The 19364-nt window shown below is 33.7% G+C and overlaps 3 protein-coding genes across 3 annotated transcripts; 2 read left to right on the plus strand and 1 right to left on the minus strand.

Moving 5' to 3' along the window:
- Window positions 1-2204: 2204 nt before the first annotated feature.
- On the minus strand, window positions 2205-5627 carry LOC115447723 (zinc finger protein 239). The gene is made up of 7 exons (XM_030174935.2): window positions 5086-5627; window positions 4689-4813; window positions 4312-4444; window positions 3829-4002; window positions 3345-3518; window positions 2556-3186; window positions 2205-2407 (listed from the first exon to the last, which is right to left on the minus strand). Coding segments are annotated over exons 1-7 (1569 nt in total). The 5' UTR covers window positions 5417-5627; the 3' UTR covers window positions 2205-2406.
- A 419-nt stretch (window positions 5628-6046) lies between these two features.
- On the plus strand, window positions 6047-14237 carry LOC115451565 (elongin-B). Its single transcript, XM_030179915.2, has 5 exons — window positions 6047-6205; window positions 6326-6419; window positions 7631-7775; window positions 9858-9960; window positions 10867-14237. The coding sequence occupies exons 1-5, from the start codon at window positions 6203-6205 to the stop codon at window positions 10879-10881; spliced, it is 360 nt and encodes a 119-aa protein (XP_030035775.1). The 5' UTR covers window positions 6047-6202; the 3' UTR covers window positions 10882-14237.
- Window positions 14238-14478: 241 nt separating this feature from the next.
- Window positions 14479-19275, plus strand: LOC115451569 (protein Peter pan). Its single transcript, XM_030179922.2, has 10 exons — window positions 14479-14822; window positions 15397-15549; window positions 15842-16012; window positions 16508-16630; window positions 16811-16872; window positions 17093-17246; window positions 17471-17571; window positions 17812-17940; window positions 18443-18543; window positions 18704-19275. Exons 1-10 carry the CDS (start codon window positions 14637-14639, stop codon window positions 19153-19155), a joined length of 1632 nt encoding a protein of 543 aa, XP_030035782.2. The 5' UTR covers window positions 14479-14636; the 3' UTR covers window positions 19156-19275.
- The last annotated feature ends 89 nt before the right edge of the window (window positions 19276-19364 follow it).

Genomic DNA, 19364 nt, shown 5'->3' on the forward strand with positions numbered 1-19364 from the left:
AACGGCAAAAATATAAAACGAACCAAGCAACTTCATAAGGTAAAGCGTTATAAAATAGGAACTGAGTGAACTTGAACACGTTGAATAATCTGAAGTCATTTTATCGAATTTACAGTGATGAGTTGCAAAAACATCACGAATTTTTCATTGCATTACAAAAACTTAGTAAAGTATTGCATTTAGCATAATAAAGCGACGGTACAATAATTATAACAAATCCCTACATTTTTTATGGATCCTAAGTCATGTACTAATTCTCATCTATTTGTCAGTATGTTATAAATGGTTTACGTACATAAAAACAGCCGCCAGCGCACAGTTTCAAGTTAAAATGACTGGTTCACAAAATGTTACACATCAACTTACAATAACTTGAGATCAACTTGTGTTAGAGATCATCACCATTCAGTCGACAAAATAAATACTAGGTTATATGCAACGGTGCCCTGTCGGTCCTAGGTGTGGGCTGCCATTTAAATCACAAAATTCGATGGCTCCTAAGTAAACTATCGTATTTGAAATAAAATCTATATTCACTTTTTTAACGTTTCGGTATCTCGATACTGATGACTACCAAATCCATTTAATTCAAAAGTTAATAAACATAAAAATCTTTATTTATTAACTTTTTTTGTTAAGATACCAAACCGTTAAAAAGTGGATATCGCATTTTTTTAGATACGACAGTTTACTTCGGAGCCATCGAATTATAAGTTTATCAATTAAATTTAGATCACCCACGGGCGTTGGAAACTATTGCTACGCGGCAAGCCTCGACCTAGACAACGTATAGTGTAATTAAGGATGCTATCAGACACACTGCATGGTGGCTTGCTGTCAAGTGAAGTTGGCCGCGGTGTAGACGCAACGAAGTGACATAACTGCAGATAATCGTGTATATGGCTGGCCTAACTGCAAACACTGGCATTTAAGTGCTAGGTATACAGGGTCATTTTAACATTGCGTTACTAAATGAAAACACATACTCGTCTTCACCTTTGCTGACATTGTACCAAAAATCATCCATTAATAACGAATATTTTCACCAAAAATCCTGGTTTTAGTTTTCTGATTTTTTATCATTTTGTCGTTCAATGCGAATATGGCGTGCGCGTGAGCGTATTTCTGACTGAAAGTATGTTGTTGCCGCTGCGACGGATTCTCTAGAGTAGCAGTAGTGGCATTAGGGCGCGTAAAATAAAAAATACTTTTTATTAATATTTATTTTGTTCGAAACTCATACTTTTTTATTTTACATCTACGGCTAAAGTAACTTATTGTAAACTGTTATTTTCAAGTACATAAGTATGTGGTTTCGTTTAGTAACACAATGTCAAAATGACCCTGTATATCTCGCCTGAAAAATTGGTGACAATATATTCCGACGAATCGTATGCCAGATCTAATAAATTTCTCATCACCGTCGAGAGGCGCAACGTCTTTCATCAACTTTACAATGTAATGTTTACCATCAGGTGCAAAGTCACTTTGTAATACCGGGGTGGCAGGAAAGGGCATGAAGTGTGTCTGATAGCAGCTCAAAATATTGTAGTAGCAACATCGGTGCTATTCTTTGTTACAAGAAACGACTATAAATATTCAGTAATTGTCTCAAGAAAGTTCAATTCAAGCTTCCTTTATAGACCTTATCTAACATGATTTATCGAATAATAAATTTTATCGATCGGTAAAAATATAAGAGTAAAGTAAAACGCTACATACAATTAACAACTCTTCCTTTCTGAGCAACCATATCAAAATAGAATGTGATGATTATGAAATATATTTTTTTTATAAAATACCAAATAAAGTATACTATTTAACAACATAAATTTCATTAATATCAGTTATAATGGCGAATCAATTCCTCAATAGACAATATAAATTATTTTTGAATTGAGATCAAGTATTTTTTAAATACGTTTTGGTCCTTCGTGCCGGATAATTATATTCCATTCCACAATTTAAAATAAAAAAACGTATATTATATTTGAAGAGATGAAATAGTCAGTTCTAACTTATATCTATCGTCTTGGACGCATTTAAAAAAATAGCTGAGCTATTGACTGACATAAACACACTCGTAAACAAAAATTATAAAGTATCCCACACGAAAATACAACTAGGAACCGTGAGTAAAAATATTGATAGTTGTAATATAATCTTAAATTTCAATTACAGTAGGCTCTATTTAGCTTGTTTTGCCTCTATATTTGCTGCTTGGAGCTTCCTAAAAACGACACATTTCTCCAATATTCCCAGAGACCTTATGTATTATGAGGGTTTTATGTCGATCAATAGCAATAAAAATACTAATATATTTTATCAAAGCATATGAATTAAAAAATAAGTATATGCATAATATATACCTACTCCTTGTATGTCACATATTCAGTCTGTGATGTATCTGAAACAAATGAAAGGGCTAAGTAAAGTAACATACAATTGTCTGTAGTGCATCTTTGTTGCGTGTCTCTCTGAAGAGTTTACTACAATACAAGGTTTTGAAATACCAAGTTCATATTTTCACTGTTAACGTTGCTTCTAAAACTCACCAGTTCATATTAAGCTTCATTTTCCTTCTCTTCCAATGGCTGTCGGAGGGCTCGACGGCGGAGTCTCCGTCCGCCTCGCGTTTGTCTGCATCATCATACATTATCATCTCATAAACCTTCTTCTTGTCCTTAGGCGGAGCGCCCACTTCGAACGCGTCCAGGCTGCTTTTCTTATTCAACTCCAGCATTTTCGTCTCGTCTATGGGCGGCAGGGGGATGTTATTGTGACTGGCCATGGAATTCGCCTTTCGTATCTTGTGAACATACTCGCATTCGGGCGGGCTGACCGGCTCCTTCTCTACCTTTGCCGTCCACTTGCCGACTATGACGCTCTGGCGGGCGTTGTTCGCTACCAGGATGTAGGACTTGTCGATCTCTGCGTCGGACTCGTTTCCGTGCATGTGCTTCTGCATGACCTCTTCGGGGAGAGGGGGGAGGGGGTTTAGGATCTCGAGCTTGGTCTTCTCGTTCTCAGGCTGGCCGTTGGTGATGATCTCCTTGAGCGCGGTCTCGTCGCACTCTACGGCGCTAGAGGTCACGAAGTCTGGGTGCGTGTTGCGGATGTGACGCTCCAGATTGTCTTTTCTGCGGAAGCGACGCTTGCACACTTTGCAGCGGAAAGGTTTTGTGTCTGAAACATAATATTTAGAAATGATCTTGTATAGACTTTGTATATTATTATATCTTATATTACTTTATTATATCTTATATTTGTGTAACAAAAATGTTATAAGAATAATTTTCAAGGCTACAAGAAAATAGTCATTTAAAAAAGTGTGGAATCCCTACCTGTATGCACAGCTGCATGGCGGCGCATGTCCTTGCTAGAATGGAAGGCCTGCGGGCAGTGTTGGCACTGGTGGCGCCGCAGCTGCCGCGCGCCGCCGCGCCCGGTCCCGCCCCCGCCCGTACACCGTCCACCGCCACTACCGCAAGAACCGCACGTGCATTTCTTCTCCGCTCCTATGAGATTAACAATATACTGAACTATAAAGTACTCATGACAAGAGTTTTCTATTATTAGGCACAGACTCCAAAATTGGTAAACTGTATATAGGTAATGTTATTTTTTTTTTGTTTTTAGTGGTTTTTTAAGGTGGTATAATTTTTTGTTAAAAAGTTTTTATAGATATGACAAAATAGGCCTGATCCCGCTGGTAGTTTTCAAGGAGCATTCTTTTTAGATGTCGTAAAAAAATTTTGCTTGTATCCTAAAATAAGGTTTTTAGTTAACAGCATTTTAGGTAACAGACGGCAGTTGTATGTCCCATACCATGATTAGCGTGTTTCGCCTGGTGTTTCCTGTAGTTGGAGCCGTCGCGGAAAGCGCGGTCGCAGACACCACACTGGTACGGACGCTCCTCCGAGTGCGTGAGCGAGTGCTTGCGGAGTGACGACACATTGTTGAATGCCTTGTTGCACACCGAGCAGATATAGTTCTTCTCCTCTGATATATACATGGAGTGTTTATTTTATATAATTTTTTAATGCAGTTGAGTGGAACTTTTAAAGACCTTTGTAATAACATATAAATTAATATGCTGAATGAGGACACAAAAATGTGATTCGGTTGAAACAGTAGCTATTAACTTAAACATTGCCACTGAGAATTTTTACTAACCATACTATACATTATTCATCTGCATAGTATATTTTTAAATATATCTTTAGTCTTTTTTATTACACTTGAATATAATATACATAAAAAAAAAATATTTTACTTAACATAAAGTTACTAAGACAATTATGTACTTACTTGTGTGTTTGAGTTTGTGCCGTTGCAGCTTGGACATCTGGAAGAAGCTGTCTCCGCACACATCACAAGAGTATGTCCTTTCATTGCGGTGCACTCTCATGTGATATTTATAATGGGAGTGTGTAGCGAAACTCTGCAACATGAAATATGTGCTTGAAATTCATTTCCTGAAATAAAAATCTTTGAACTCTTTCACAATGATTAGTAGATTATTTATCCAGGACTTTGTAGAGCTGCAAATCACATGCAGACCCATTCAACATTTTGTGTATAACAAATCTTACAACAAAGATCAAAATGTTCTAACTAACTTACTATTAGGATGGAAAAGTTTATATATCTAAAATTCTCATTTATACTCATACATATTCTAATACCTTATAGCATTCCAGGCACTGGTAAGGCTTTCTCTGTCCATTACAATACGCATGATACGCTACTTGACTCCGAGCATGGAACTTCTTGTCGCACAATGTGCATACATAACATCTGCCATTAGCATCTGAAATGTTAAATAATTATTTGGAATTTTGATTTCTTGTTAAGTCACAACAATGTTGAGTAAAAAATATGCTAAAATTTAATGAATTTGCTGTTGCTATACTGAAATGTAAGACTGAGGTGTTATATTTATAAAGAATAGTATTAAGTTTATAATACCACTAACTTTAAAAATGATGAACCTGTTAATGCTAAGAGTACTTATATTCTATTATGAGGCAATAACAACGATACTTTTAGTTGAAATGTTTTTATAATGAAGATAATTTTTACCTGTTTCTACCTTAATGTGTGACGTCTCAGGTTTTTTTCTTTTACTCAAATCCTCATATTCGGAGGGTTCGCTGTTCGGTCTACTGTCGTCATTAACATGTTTATCTTGTGCCTGGATCGGCTGATTCTCATCAGAATGCTTGTCGTCCAATTGCAAGCCATTCCCATTTGACTCCTGAATTTTTGCACTAAGACAAGCCAAGCAACCATTTTTTTCTTGTACCAAACAATCCATGCATTTCACATGGCCACAATTTTCAGTGACCAGCCTGTTTGTCGTCGAATTCACTGTCTTCTCGTTACGACAATTTACACATACTTGTGATTCCATGTTGACAAAACAAAATTTTAGGTTAACTTCTATTCACCACAACGTAACATTGCGTCTTCAATAATATTTTATTTTTGCATAATAAAACATTTATAAAGCATAAATTAAAGCGCTATTCATTATAAAAATGCAAAAGTTTAGAGTCCCCATTTTCGCGAAGCATCTGAGAATTGCAAATGCGTTTTGAAGTATGTAAACAGTAATTCTTTTTCTATCTGCGTAATAGCGTAGATAAAGGAGACAACATATAAACACGAAATGGATGTTTTAAAGTTTTTTTTTTAACGGGAAATAAGGTATATGAATTTTTGTGCAGCAAAATCTATCATTTTATATATTAATTTAAATAAACAACAATATTTAAAATATATTATTTTTTTAAAAACATAATAACGAATTAGAAATTTGAACGGTCTTCGCTGCGACGCTTTTTGACATTTGGTGGTGTATAATTTTCTTTTCAGAAAGGCAAAGGAAACAATTGTACGGCATTAACATTTGACATATTAACTAAAAATAGCATAACTCGAGTGCTTTTACTTTCCAATTCTTTTATAACTGTTTGTAAAAGACTTGTGTACATAATGCTTGCATAATAAAATATTTTAATACTTATTAAAGTATACACAAATATATTATCTAATATCTATTCTTGAACGCGATTATTATAATCTGTTGCAACTCGCAAATTCGTTTGCTCTAGAGTTGTCATTTCGATAATTTCATTTCGTACGCCTCGCTCAAGCGATTTTTCTTAAAAATAAATAGTTAAAATAAAAACTTAAAATGGTAAGCGTCAAATATATTGTATACAAACAAAAATATGTAGTGGTATTTGTGCAATCGAAGTTCTGTTTAGGTAAAAATATACGTATCTGTGGTAACCTCAAAAATGGAATTTGTTTTCAGGATGTCTTTTTAATGATTAGGCGAAAAAAGTTAACCATCTTCACAGACGCAAAGGATGCTACGACTGTACTAGAATTGAAGAAAATGATCGAAGGTGAGTGCGATAGGGGCGATATGAGAAATATCTATTTTTAGTCGAGGATACAATGTCGGGCGCTTATGGTTTGTTGTTATGCGAACCGAATCTATTATTTAATTCTACATAATAATATTAAGTTGATCGCGTTTTGATATTTATTAGCACAAGTAGTATCCAGAATATACTTTTTAAATTATCAGTTACAGAAATATCTCCATATATCTGAATATAGCTTACTATTGCTTCTAGTATAGAACTCTGTGATTTTAATGATTACCTGGTAGGAAATCAGGTGTAACATTTTTGATCTAAGCATTCCTTTGTTCTATTATTCTGAGTCATTGTTTTGATTTGCAAAACACAACATGCACTCTAATTTTGATGTTTATTGTCTTTTTAACAAACCTAATTTTTTATTTAAGACTAATACAATAGTATGTATGTTTAGTTTGGTGTTATAATTGCAATTCTCTAATATATTAGGTACAAACCTTGAGACAATTGTAAGCAAAGGTGGGGTACCAAACAATATATTTGTCTTCCAAAACTTATTAACACCTGTTTTCTACAAAATAATGGCATGTCTAAACTTTATTGTTATTAGACTAATGCAATAGTTTTGGGTGTAAGAGATTATAGGTATACTTATGTTTAAGTATATGTATACCATAATAGCTTTTAGTTTATAGCAAATTGCAAGGCAAGGAGTAAGCTCTAATCTCATTGTATTAAATAATATTGGTAAGGATATGGTATAAATTTGTTGTGGGTTTTTGCGAAACATATTTTTAATGATGCTGCTTTATACTATTGCTTCAACAGTGCATAAAATACTAATAAAGTATGTGCTAACAGTTTAGTCGATTATTTTCCAGCTAAATAAACATTATGGTGAAATAAATTAATTATTAATTATGCAAATTATAAGCATTTCTAGTTAAAATACCAATTTCAAAATGTGCCTGTAGAAAAACATTGTCATGCTTGTAATATAATATCCAATATTTTCTTTGTTATAATGGTATGTTACAAAAAAAATATCTAATTGTTTTTTTTTTTTACAAAATAACAATATTAATTGCAATAATTAAGTGCATTGCGTTCTACCATTCTTTTAAATTGCAGTTCACATGATTTAAAGTAGCCTATGATAAGAAATAAATGCTAAAGCTTTATTGTATATGATTGGATCATAAACTATATGTTAAGTATTTCATTTTCCCTAGGCATCCTGAAGGTGCCTCCTGCCAGCCAGATGCTGTTCAACAAAGACAGCCAGCTAATGGAGGATGAGAAGACCCTGGCTGAGTATGGACTGACATCTAACGTTGCTAAGGCACAGTGCCCCGCGCCCATTGGACTTGCTCTCAGGTGACCCACTCTTTATTATGTTTTGTTCTGTTTTGTTGAAATTAATTCAAATTTATAATGATTTCGAATGTTTTGAAATAAAGTGAATTGACCATCTTGATTCAAGAGGTTCCTGTTTGTAAAGTGTAAATTATTCAAGGCTTAATACATAGAATGTGTAAGTCAGACCGACTCGGAAAGTAATGGGAAGAATCAACTATAATTCTGCATTTCATGGAGTTCAAGAATTGTGACAGACACAAGCTGAGTCCAAAACTAGTATATCTATATACAACTCTCTGCTGCAATCCGAAACACATCAGCTCATAAAACCTTTCCAGACAGCATGGCTGGGTATGATATTCATATCGCGCGTTGATCGCTTCGAAGGTTCCATTTGAACCACCACACCAAGTTACCTAATGCAGTTGCTGTAGGGCGTCTTTCATACTTTGTCATAGTAAGCAACGCGCATAAAGTACGCGACCACACATGACGTGGATATCATTCCAACACTGTCAACAGGTCTATGTCTAGCGACTTTAGGTCTTTATGAAACAGAATGAATGGTCCTTCCCCTTTGGTGACCTTGTTATTTAACAGGTTGAATTAATATATTTTATTCACATGTTGATGCGGTAGCTTTAAAAAAAAACAGAAATAAAAAGGTAAAAGACTATTAGAAAATAAGAGGGAATTAACATAAAAGGTTTCAAAATTGGCATTATTTTTGGTTAAAAATGGAAAATAGACTACTATTTAATATTTAAGTTTCTATAGAGCGTAGTAGGAAAATCTCGCTATGTCGGTCGCACGCACGCACCATTATTGTGGCAACGTCACTCTATGCCTAATTGCATTATTTTTGTTTAAGGTTATAGCTTAAGGTCCATTTTTCATACATTTTGTTTCACCTTTAATCTGGGTAACTAAACAAGTATTGACAAGTAAAGAATTTAAATTCACGTCTAGTCACGGCCTTTAAAATTTCGTCGTATTAAATTTTAAAGGCCGAAATATCCATGCATATTAATTATTTTTACGTTTTTCTTTCAACTGCGAGAACTAATCACTAACTAGACGTGAATTTAAATTCTTTACTTGTCAATACTTGTTTAGTTACCCAGATTAAAGGTGAAACAAAATGTATGAAAATGGACCTTAAGCTATAACCTTAACATCTATTACTATCTACTTTGAAAAGCTATAAACTATTCTATTTTTAAATGTAATGTAACTTCTTGACTAAACTATAATAATTAGTTTAAAAGTTCTACTTTCCTAAGCATTTATTAGTGACGTGAATAGTGTTGTAACATTATTAATAAAATTTTATTGCTTGTAATCAGATCTTGTAATCCAGGTATCGTCGATAATGTCACCCCAAATATTATCACCTGTTAACAAGCAAGATTATATTATAATCATAAATGAAAAAATTCTTTGTGGAAAATAATAAATAATGCTACTGCTGAAATTATGACTTGTATTATACATATAAATTAGAAATGTTGATGTCTTGCTAGTATATCTATACTGCCATGCCAAGCTCAAAAGCAGTATCTCAAAAAAATCAAAATCTTGATTTTTATGTCATCAGATAGCTTAAAGAGATACTCATCCAATAAACTTACCCAAAAAACGGCATCTTGTTTAGAACTTGTTAAACAAAACCTTAAAAGAGTTTCTCTATCTTAGTTTTAAGTACAAAACTATAAAGCTATATTTACTTACAAAACTTCGATTATCTCGACATAAGGTTTCCCCGACATACCGTTTTTGCGCCTAGCACGGCAATATAAACTAAAAAATTTTAGGTAATAATCATTCATTCCTAAATGTTGCCTTATCTCAAATGATTGGTTCGGTGGCTTAGTTGTATTGCGACACAATTGTAGAGTCGAGATCAACACTATTTCTCGAGTTTGATCCCCGGGATGGGCAAAGTGATACACTTTTCTGCTCAATAACAGCCCAGAGCTAATTAATGGGAATAAGCTCTCATTATATTGGATCTAACATAGTTGGTGACATGTGGGTGTTATAACACCTCTGCGTGCCAGTGAAAATGGTAAAAACGCTTGACACTATCTATGTATACAGGAAGGAGAATGGTGAATTCGAGGCATTGGATCTGACTCCTTACTCTTCGCCCCCGGATCTGCCAGACGTCATGAAGTCACAGGAAACCAACGGACAGGAACAGGTATGTACTCTATATAGATGGACATACATAAAACTGCTGTGTTATGCCTGACCCTTGGACAGAGCCTTCCACCTGGTCATGATCGACAATGCAGCGTTTTAACATGGCTTCTGATTTAAAAATAAAGGAAAGGAAATGTCGCTCTTACCTTTGCTTGATAGACATTAATGTGAGTTCTACTCCATTGTATTGAATAGAACGCGTTATAGTACTCTCACGCCAACGCGGACACATAACGCGTTGACATCTATTATCTAGATAGGCCTTAACCTATTTTTTTATGTCTTTTTTACCCAAGTTCAACAAAAGGAGGAGGTTTTAAATTCGACGTGTATTTCTATTTTTCTTTTAATACAAAGAAAAACACAAAATCTTTGATATTCCACCATTATAATAAAGCTAGGGTTTTAGAGGTTACATTAAAATCGACAATCGATTAAAAACAATCACGACAAGGCCTTTGGCATACAGAAATAAATTATTGGCATTTGAATTTGAGTACATAGCTGTGTACGGAAGTTCTTTATCGATGCTTAGTCGACGTTTTAGTTAAAGTTGTATATTGCATAGCAGACATATTTTGTCGAGACGACAATGCTATTTGCAAAATTGCTAATATTCAGTACAGAACATGCAAGTAACTGTAGGCAAACTTTAAACACAATATATATTATAGTCAAGTTTTAACTCTTCTTTTCACAAAAATTATTATGTTTTATTACTTTTATTATTTTTCATTAGTATAAAAAATAATATTTCTGTACAACATAAAAAAAAACTTTTGAGCACTTGGGCAAAGGAACAATACTTAGTTTTTTAAATTTATTCTGCCTAAAAATATGATAAAATATAATTTTATCTATAAAACTGGTTCTTGAGTTATAAATATGAATTGTTTGTTTTCAGATGGACCAGCACTAATCGACTAAATTGTGATCGCGCACGGAACAGATACCAACGCCATCCGTGTATCACATACGTTTTGTAATATTTAGTTCAGCGAGTTTGAACTAACCCGCTCATCGCGCAGTAAGGCAGCGCGCACACTCGCGACAAACGCGCGAAGGGAACGCGGCACAGCCCCACGGGTCACACCGCGAGGGCATTCGATAAACATCTCTCTCACTCGTCTGTGATTTGTCGAAACACTCGACGGATTAATTTAATTCTACTCATTTATTTCATAGTTTTAATTACAGTGATTATAGCTGGGTAGCTGATGAATTAAAGAATATCATAACGTAGTTGATACTTTTAACTTAGCGTCGCGAATGGATTATTGTGTTTCCACAAATCAGGGGCGATTTTCTACTGTTTTCGTTCACGCGCGAAATTTTTATTTTTTTATTAGTGCAATTGAAATGTAAGTCATTCATACTTATTTCTTATAATATAAAAATATTTAAATGTTTTTCCATTAATAGCAAATTCGTCGTGTAACAATATAATCTTAGGTATGTTAGCGACATTTTCCAATATTAAGCGTATCAATTTCGAATGAATCTATAGTTTAGTCGATGAACTGCGCTGGGCTTGTATCATTTTGGTATTTTTGTAACGTCTAAATAATGTGTACCGGGCTATACTATAGTTTGATTAAATATGCCTTCTTTGTGTAAATATCCTTCGACAATAGTCTATACCACACATTTTTTATCGACATTAGTCGATTTTTAAAAGCTATAGTAGATTCGAAAAAGCGCACGTTCGCGCGTCCTCAATCGATAGTGTGAGCGCAGCTCTACAGCACGCGGGCGACACATGGATTATATATTTTTTGCATATAAACATATTTTGTTAATAATTTATCGATATATTGTGTTCAACTTAAACGTTCTGTTGTCTCCACGTTTTCTTTGTAGTCATTTTGTGATGCTTTGTATGATGGAACATGTCGCTTTTGTATTTCAATGTACGAAATGATTTTATCGTTTATTCACGCCTGACATCTCGTTATGTCACGCACCATCTGCCGAAGGCTGTATGTTGAGGTTTGTGCGGGGCGTATACGGCTCAAGACTTCAAGAATATGTCCCTCCTCTCCTAGGACATCTTTTCTTTCGTACCATAGATCATACTATACATGTATAGTTATCATATGTCATACTCATGTAACGTTTTCTGGCTTAAATTCGATATTAAATTCTCAAACAATAATTTCGATAGATATCTGAGGCTATGTATAGTCGTTTGAAGAAATCCCATCGTCCCTATTAACGTTCTATGATGTTCAATTTTATATATTAAAGCGACCTACGACTTGTACATTACGCATTTCACTTTTCGATTGCATTATATTTTTCCCGGAATCACAGGCGGATTCAGGAATTCGTTTTTTCAAATTTGCATCAATTTAAGTTTGGCTTTCATCATGATGAATACTTTTGTTACGTTTGAACAGTAAAGCATTTAACTGAATTTCACTTTAATGTACATAATGAATGAAGGCAGGGGAGGGATGTCGAAGATACATCGATCCTATATCTATAACAAGAATTCCTGAATTCGCCTCAATCAAGCAACTTTACCGTAAGCTAATCATTAAAAAGAATTCATTGTAAATTAAGGAAAAACCGCATTGAAAACAACGTAATCCATAAAACGCTTCGATGCGCACGTGGCGTGTTTTTTATATAAAAAAAAAACTTTGTAAAACGTTACCATTTTACGTCATCTCTTTGTGAAGATGGAGCGCTATAAAATAGTTTTTTTTTAAAGTCGACGTGGTCTTAACTCGACTTAACAAACTCGAGTCAAACTTGTCGTTATGAAAAAAACGTGTAAAAACATTTTGTTACTAACTAATGCGATGCAGCTTTTTAATAGCTTGACGCTTTGTTTTTTTTTCTAAATTGTAAGTCACGCCGTCTGTCTGTCTGTTTGTTGTGTCTATTTGTGACATTAACATCATCAAATGACTTTCTAAATTGATTAACGTACCAGACTGTTTAAAATATAATCTCATTTAATAAAATAAATTCAAGTTAAAAACAGAATACATGTTTTGTTATGTTTGTATTTTTATACTTTTTTAATATGCAATTGGCACTCTAAACAGGCAGTTTTATCTATCACCGTTGACAAATGTACCACAGATTGTAATAAATAATGTTACCGAAAAGCAGTGGTGTGTAAAAGTAACATTAGCAGAAACATTAGGCACCATGTCGTAAAATCAATTTTATAGCGTCTAACATATTTTTTTTTAATACTTACCATGTTGTATTATGGATTTTAGCACGCTTAAATGAACACACATGGATCCTTGTTTCCCTTGAGGCTGTTTAAAGATAAGATACACCGCTTTTTAATGCCACACCACCGCTGTAACATATCGGATCTCAATTATTATTGCAACCGTTTTGACCATTCTTCCAGAACACGTGTACCCGTCAAATGTGTTTTTTTTTTATTAACATTACTGTATTTAACTAATAATAGTATAGTATTGATAGATAGTAGATAATTTAATAGGGGGTATTTTAGGGGCTTTTTTTATAATGTACCAATCCGTACGGATCGAATGTTTGTCTGCTGCCAGTGTTAAATTTTAGCGGCCGGTACCTCTCAGCCGATTTGGTTCACCTTCAAAAATTATATAATAAGATATTCTGTATATTTTGTTTGCCTTTTTATGAAAATGCAATTTATCATAGGGACAGATTCATATTTCGATTAGATTATTATAACGCGGTGCATAGACAACAAATAGTTTCATTATATTTCGGGGTTGAATTTCTACCAAATATATGTATTTTGTTTAATTTTCACATATTTAAATCCAAAAATGTTAGGATAGTTGGATATTAATCGATATTGCACTTTACTGCACTAAAATAGGATAGAAAATTGAAGCATTTCGTGAGTTTTCATGACCGTTTTTGCCGCTACACTGGTCGTGGCAATATTCACTTGCGAAATAAATGTGATTCTGAAGATGTGTACTATCTTTGCTGAACCAGTTGTGGTGGCGGCCGGGTTTCCGAGCTAGTCGATCGAAACAACCGTGTTAGAAGTTACTTCTCACCACACTATACTATTTAAAGTTTGCTGGTACAAGTCCTAATGTGGAAGTATGCGGCAATAACATATTATATTAAACATGTATTTATTCGTTTTTTACATTAAGCGATTTTAATCTAATGTTTCAGTGTCGGGAAGGTTTTCTGTAATAATGTATAAAACTTAGACAAAGAAAACCTAGTGTAGTGTTACATGTGCAAGGATGGCAAATATACAAATGAACCAGCAAAAAATAAAAGCTGTTTTGATTTGTTTTGTCGTGTTTTATTTACTTCTTCCCAGTCTTTATTATTTGGGTAAACCTAGAACTACAAATTAAATATTGTTAGAAAGCGATTACGATTTGTCATAATTTTACTTGACTCAAAAAACTGTATACTTAGCTTCAGGTTATTTATGAATAAAACGTTCAAAAGTTTATAGGTTGAACATTCCTATTTCATCTTCGCCTAAAAGTCAAACAATTTCTGAACGATATAAATTTGACAACGTCAAAAAATAGAAATTTGACAGCAGTAAACAGCGTGAGTTCAAACATAACCTCAAAATAATAACAAAAGCATGAGAAACTCATGGTTGTTAAGCTATTGTAAAAATAATTATTGAAGATACGTTTAACTATATCATAAAAATAATAAACTTCACATTTCAAAATGGGGAGACGTAAGGGAAAGTGCGTAAAGAAAAACCCAGCAAGTAAGGAGTCTTTAGAGCCAGAAAACTTGGTAAAGGCTCCGCATTCGTTTGTGATCCATCGTGGACATTGCAGCAAGGATCTACAAGACTTGGCCAAAGACTTTAGGAAGATTATGGAGCCGTTTACAGCAACACAACTAAAGGTTTTGTAATAGTATAATAGATTCAGATTTTCAGTTAAAATACGTCCTATTAGCACAACTGTAATACCTGGAATTTTAATGTAATTCAAACTTTATTGAACGACAGCTGTTTTAGCGTTTAGAGGCGACAGATTTCACCATTTTATTAAGACAAAATAGATTAAGTTTGTATGTTTGTCATTAACTGCTAACTTTAATAAGTGAGAAAAAATTATTCAAGAGGTAAATTTCGTACGTAAATCCTGCTTGTTAATTTTCTTATTATACAAAAGAGAAGCCATATTTCTAAAAAGCAAATAACTGTTTATCTTTTAACACAAAAGTGGAGCTTTTAAGCTCTGCTTTTGTATAAATAGAAAATTAAAATATTTGTAAATAGAAAAACAAATTTTGCTTCTTGTGATTTTTAATAACTGATTGGGATTACAAAAACAAGAATATATTGCATAATATAAATTATATTTTTTCTTTTGTGTTTAGAAATATAACATTTTCTTGTAAAGAAATGCAAGGATACTTCATCCTCTACTGTTTAGCCATAAATTAGCCATTAATCACACAAATTTATTTGCAGGAAAGAAAGAAGAACACAATAAAAGATTTTGTATCGGTGTCCGGTTATCTGCATGTATCACACATGATGGTCTTCACGGAAACAGAGCTTGGCTCCTACATGAGGCTGGCAAGGCTACCACGAGGACCCACACTCACTTTCCGCATCCACAATGTAAGTTATTTACGAGTAAAATCTAAATTTAATTTATTACTAAGCAGCGTTACTTGGCCAATGATAATATATTTTATAGGCAACATGCTATGACATATTTGAACATTTGAAATGAAATTGCCATTGAAATACATATTATTGTGTACAAATATTTTTTATTTGTTTGTAAGTAATTTATAATTTTTCCATTGATACTGAAATTATACATTTACATGTTTAATAGAAACAGTCCATTAGTTCAAAAGAGATTTTTCATTTATATATGTGGTATTAAATGATAATATATTTCCAGTACAGCCTCGCGCGCGACGTGATCTCGTCCCTGCGCAAGCAGTACGTGATGATGCGCGCGTTCCAACACGCCCCGCTCATCGTACTGAACAGCTTCTCCGGCGAGGGCATGCACATGAAGCTGATGGCTACTATGTTCCAGAACATGTTCCCAACTATTAACATTACTACTGTGAGTGAGCTATAGTATTATGACAGCAATTCAGCATTCTATCCTTTTTCACGCAAGTAGAGGAGTTACGAACATTGCTTAAAATATTAAACATTGTTTAAGAAAAAAAAATACCATAGCAAATTTTAGGCATTTTTTAAGATTATTTATTAAGTTTGCTGTGTTTAATCTATGATGACTAGGTCAAGAAACTTTGAGATTTACACCTACATGATAGTATGATCCACATTTTTTTTTGTTTGTAAATTTTTTGAATCACTCCACATACTTTAGGCTGCAACTTACATTCTTCTTTATTAATGATTCATTATATTAATGATTTATTATGTTTACACAATGTTAGACATTGAATTAAAAATAAAACGGATTGTATTGCGGTTTCTCTATATTATAATTTTCCCCCGACATTTCGAAGAAGAATTTGCAGCCTTCATGGTCATAGATGGGACTTATTTATTTTTAAGCCACTGAATATAGAAAACATATTTTTTTTAGGTGAAACTGAAAAATATACGCAGATGTGTTCTGATGAATTATAACCCGTCGACGAAACTGATAGACATGAGGCATTATGTGATCCGAGCCACTCCCGTCGGACTCAATAAAGGAACTAAAAAGGTATGTACCATATGAGCAAGAAATATCTCTTATAGTTTTATTGCAAAACATGTTTTATATTACTTTTCTATCTAATTGGATGTTTATTTATATTTAGTGATTATAAAAAATATATTATACACAAAAAAAATGTTTTCTGTTAAGAGCATTTGATAATAGTTTATCTAATTTTTTTTCCAGATGGTTCAAGGCAAAATACCTAACTTAAATCGCTGCAAGGATATGTCAGAATTCTTTGATAAGTAAGTATAAAAAAAATTTAATCTTGTGATTTGACTAATATTGCTCTCAGGGACAATTTAATTGTTTCATAAATAAATAATGGACACAAGACAAAATTTGAAAAAAAAAACTTTATCATTATTTTTTAAATTGCCAGATGTTTCACGTCACATGCTCAAATCGTCGCAACAATGTTCAAATCACGACTAGAAATTAAAAATTACTTTTGTTATTGCCCAGGGCAGGAATGTTGTCAGAAAGCGAGTTTGAAGATGATCCCAATGCACAAGTGGTGCTGCCTCAGAACCTGGCTTCGCGAGGAGCTGCAGCCGAGTCCAAATCAGCTATAAGGTTATTCGAACTTGGACCCAGGATTACGTTTCAACTGTTGAAGGTATAGTAATATATTTTTTACTTATATTGAAAGTGCAGAGATATAAATTAAGTTCTAATATTTTACAAGATATACATTTTTCATAAAATAATTATCGAAAAAAGCGCCTTTGTGTCAGTAATCATAGTTTCATGCCATGCTTTATTGAAATATTAGGACACATCATATAAGTAAATGCAAGCTATTGCAATAGTTTCCGTTGTTTATATAATTTTTAATTGCAGGTGGAAGATGGCTTAATGGACGGCGAAGTTTTATACCACGATTTACTAGAAAAGACGGAAGAAGAAAAGGCACTGATTAAGAAGAAAAGAGAACAGAAGAGGTAACTATGGATTTAGAATTTTATACATTTAATAACTAAAGCGGTTTTCCTCACTGCAGTCCCTGCGGAATTCGTTTCGTAAAAAACAATGGTTCTTTTGAATTTTTTTTATAGGATTTATACTAATTCTGTACCAAAGTTTATTTTAATTGGTTTTAAGCCTTGAGTCCTTAACCGATATCCTTTCGCATTTTTAATGATAGTGTGGATTCATCATTTGATCGTTTCACTTTTATGCAGGAAGCAGAAAGAGAAACGTAAAGCACAACAAGATGAGAATGTCAAACGCAAACAGAAGGAGAAAGAAGAACTCAAACAGAAGGCACTGGAGGGTATCAAGAAGAAGAAAGAAATTACGGAAAGTCAGAGGTTTGTTTTGCCATCAAATAAAGACTAATATTTAAGTAATATTATTTTTAAGGAGGGCAATAATCTTACCAATTGACTTTTCAATCTTTCCTAAGATTCCTATGTCACTGACAGCTTTTTTAGGGATAGGGTTCACTTATTTTCATAATTTAGCCACCAACCCAGCTAAAAAAACGGTTGTAATTAAAGGTAGGTGATATTGAATAATTGTATTTCCTCGCCAAAAAAACAATTTTCGGACCCAAAGGTTTTATAATGATTTTTATGGGACTTAGTCTGTTGCTGGATGACTTGTACACGCAGTAGAATTTTGCCGTGCAGTACTTTGTAATTCAAAGATCTGTATGGTGTTATTACTGTATTATGGGCGGTCGTATCGCTTACCATGAGACCAGCAGTATGTTTGTCTGGTCATTCAATAGCAATAAAAAACATTGATAAAAGTGTTAGACTGTTGTGTAATAAAGTACTGGATGTATGTATATATTGTTAATTGCTGCAGGCTGATGGAGTTGGCAGCTGCAGAGTCGCAAGGCGTGCAGGAAATGGATGAAGATGACGCAGATTATTACAGGCAGGAAGTGGGGGCCGAGCCAGAAGAAGGTATTGCACAAAAAGTTGTTCACATATTTATAGATGTTATAGAGAATGTAGCAATAGTATGAGTATGTATCTTATTACTCATGAGTAATGATTAATCTCAATTGGAAATTTGCTAATACACTGTAGTTCCTGTTAGCATAATTATAATCATATTTTGCAGATCTTTTTACCCACAAGTCTAATAAGAGGAAAGCTGACGACGACAGCGTGCGAGGCTTCAAAAAGATGAGGCTGGACAAAAAATTGAAGAAGAAATTTCACAAAAACCAAGATACCCCTCACCACAACCATAAAGGTGGTGAAAGAAAGTTTCAGAACCAAACAGACGGTAAAAGAAAGTTCCAGAACCAAGCAGAAGGAAAAAGGAAATACCAGAATCAAACAGAAGGAAAAAGACGGTTCCAGAATCAAGCAGATGGAAAAAGAAATTTCCAGAATAAAGAAGGTAGAGGAAAATTCAATAAATCAGCCGGCGGCAGAAGACAGCAGAACGACAAAGGACAGAAACCTTTCAACAAACAGAAGAAGGTATTTGGCGGCAAGATAAATAAATTCAAAGGCGCTAAAGGGCGTGTAGGAAAGGGTAAAAGTAAAGGAAAAAGTAAGAAATAATATCAATTTAGATAATATTATGGCTGTGTAAATTGAAAAAAATGAGTAAATTGGAAAAAGATATAAGTTGTATTAGTAATAACATCGTTTTTTCTTTTAATAAAACAAGTATAAAATGTATTATGATTATTTATTTTCTTATCAACAAGAGTCGTAAACACAGTTGGTCCTTACTTTATACTTATTATTACGAGATTATTACAAAAGTG

Source organism: Manduca sexta, chromosome 21, assembly GCF_014839805.1.
Source record: "Manduca sexta isolate Smith_Timp_Sample1 chromosome 21, JHU_Msex_v1.0, whole genome shotgun sequence".
Lineage (NCBI taxonomy): Eukaryota > Metazoa > Arthropoda > Insecta > Lepidoptera > Sphingidae > Manduca > Manduca sexta.

Excerpts from the sequence above, each read along its gene's own strand:
- LOC115447723 (XM_030174935.2), bottom strand. The coding sequence starts at position 5,416 with ATGGAATCACAAGTATGTGTAAATTGTCGTAACGAGAAGACAGTGAAT. Across the intron at positions 4,814-5,085 it reads ACACATTAAGGTAGAAACAG|ATGCTAATGGCAGATGTTAT; the intron begins GTAAAAATTATC and ends TTAACATTTCAG. Across the intron at positions 4,445-4,688 it reads AGTGCCTGGAATGCTATAAG|AGTTTCGCTACACACTCCCA; the intron begins GTATTAGAATAT and ends TTCATGTTGCAG.
- LOC115451565 (XM_030179915.2), top strand. Across the intron at positions 6,420-7,630 it reads ATTGAAGAAAATGATCGAAG|GCATCCTGAAGGTGCCTCCT; the intron begins GTGAGTGCGATA and ends CATTTTCCCTAG. Across the intron at positions 7,776-9,857 it reads CCCATTGGACTTGCTCTCAG|GAAGGAGAATGGTGAATTCG; the intron begins GTGACCCACTCT and ends CTATGTATACAG.
- LOC115451569 (XM_030179922.2), top strand. The coding sequence starts at position 14,637 with ATGGGGAGACGTAAGGGAAAGTGCGTAAAGAAAAACCCAGCAAGTAAG. Across the intron at positions 15,550-15,841 it reads TCACTTTCCGCATCCACAAT|TACAGCCTCGCGCGCGACGT; the intron begins GTAAGTTATTTA and ends ATATATTTCCAG. Across the intron at positions 16,873-17,092 it reads ATGTCAGAATTCTTTGATAA|GGCAGGAATGTTGTCAGAAA; the intron begins GTAAGTATAAAA and ends GTTATTGCCCAG.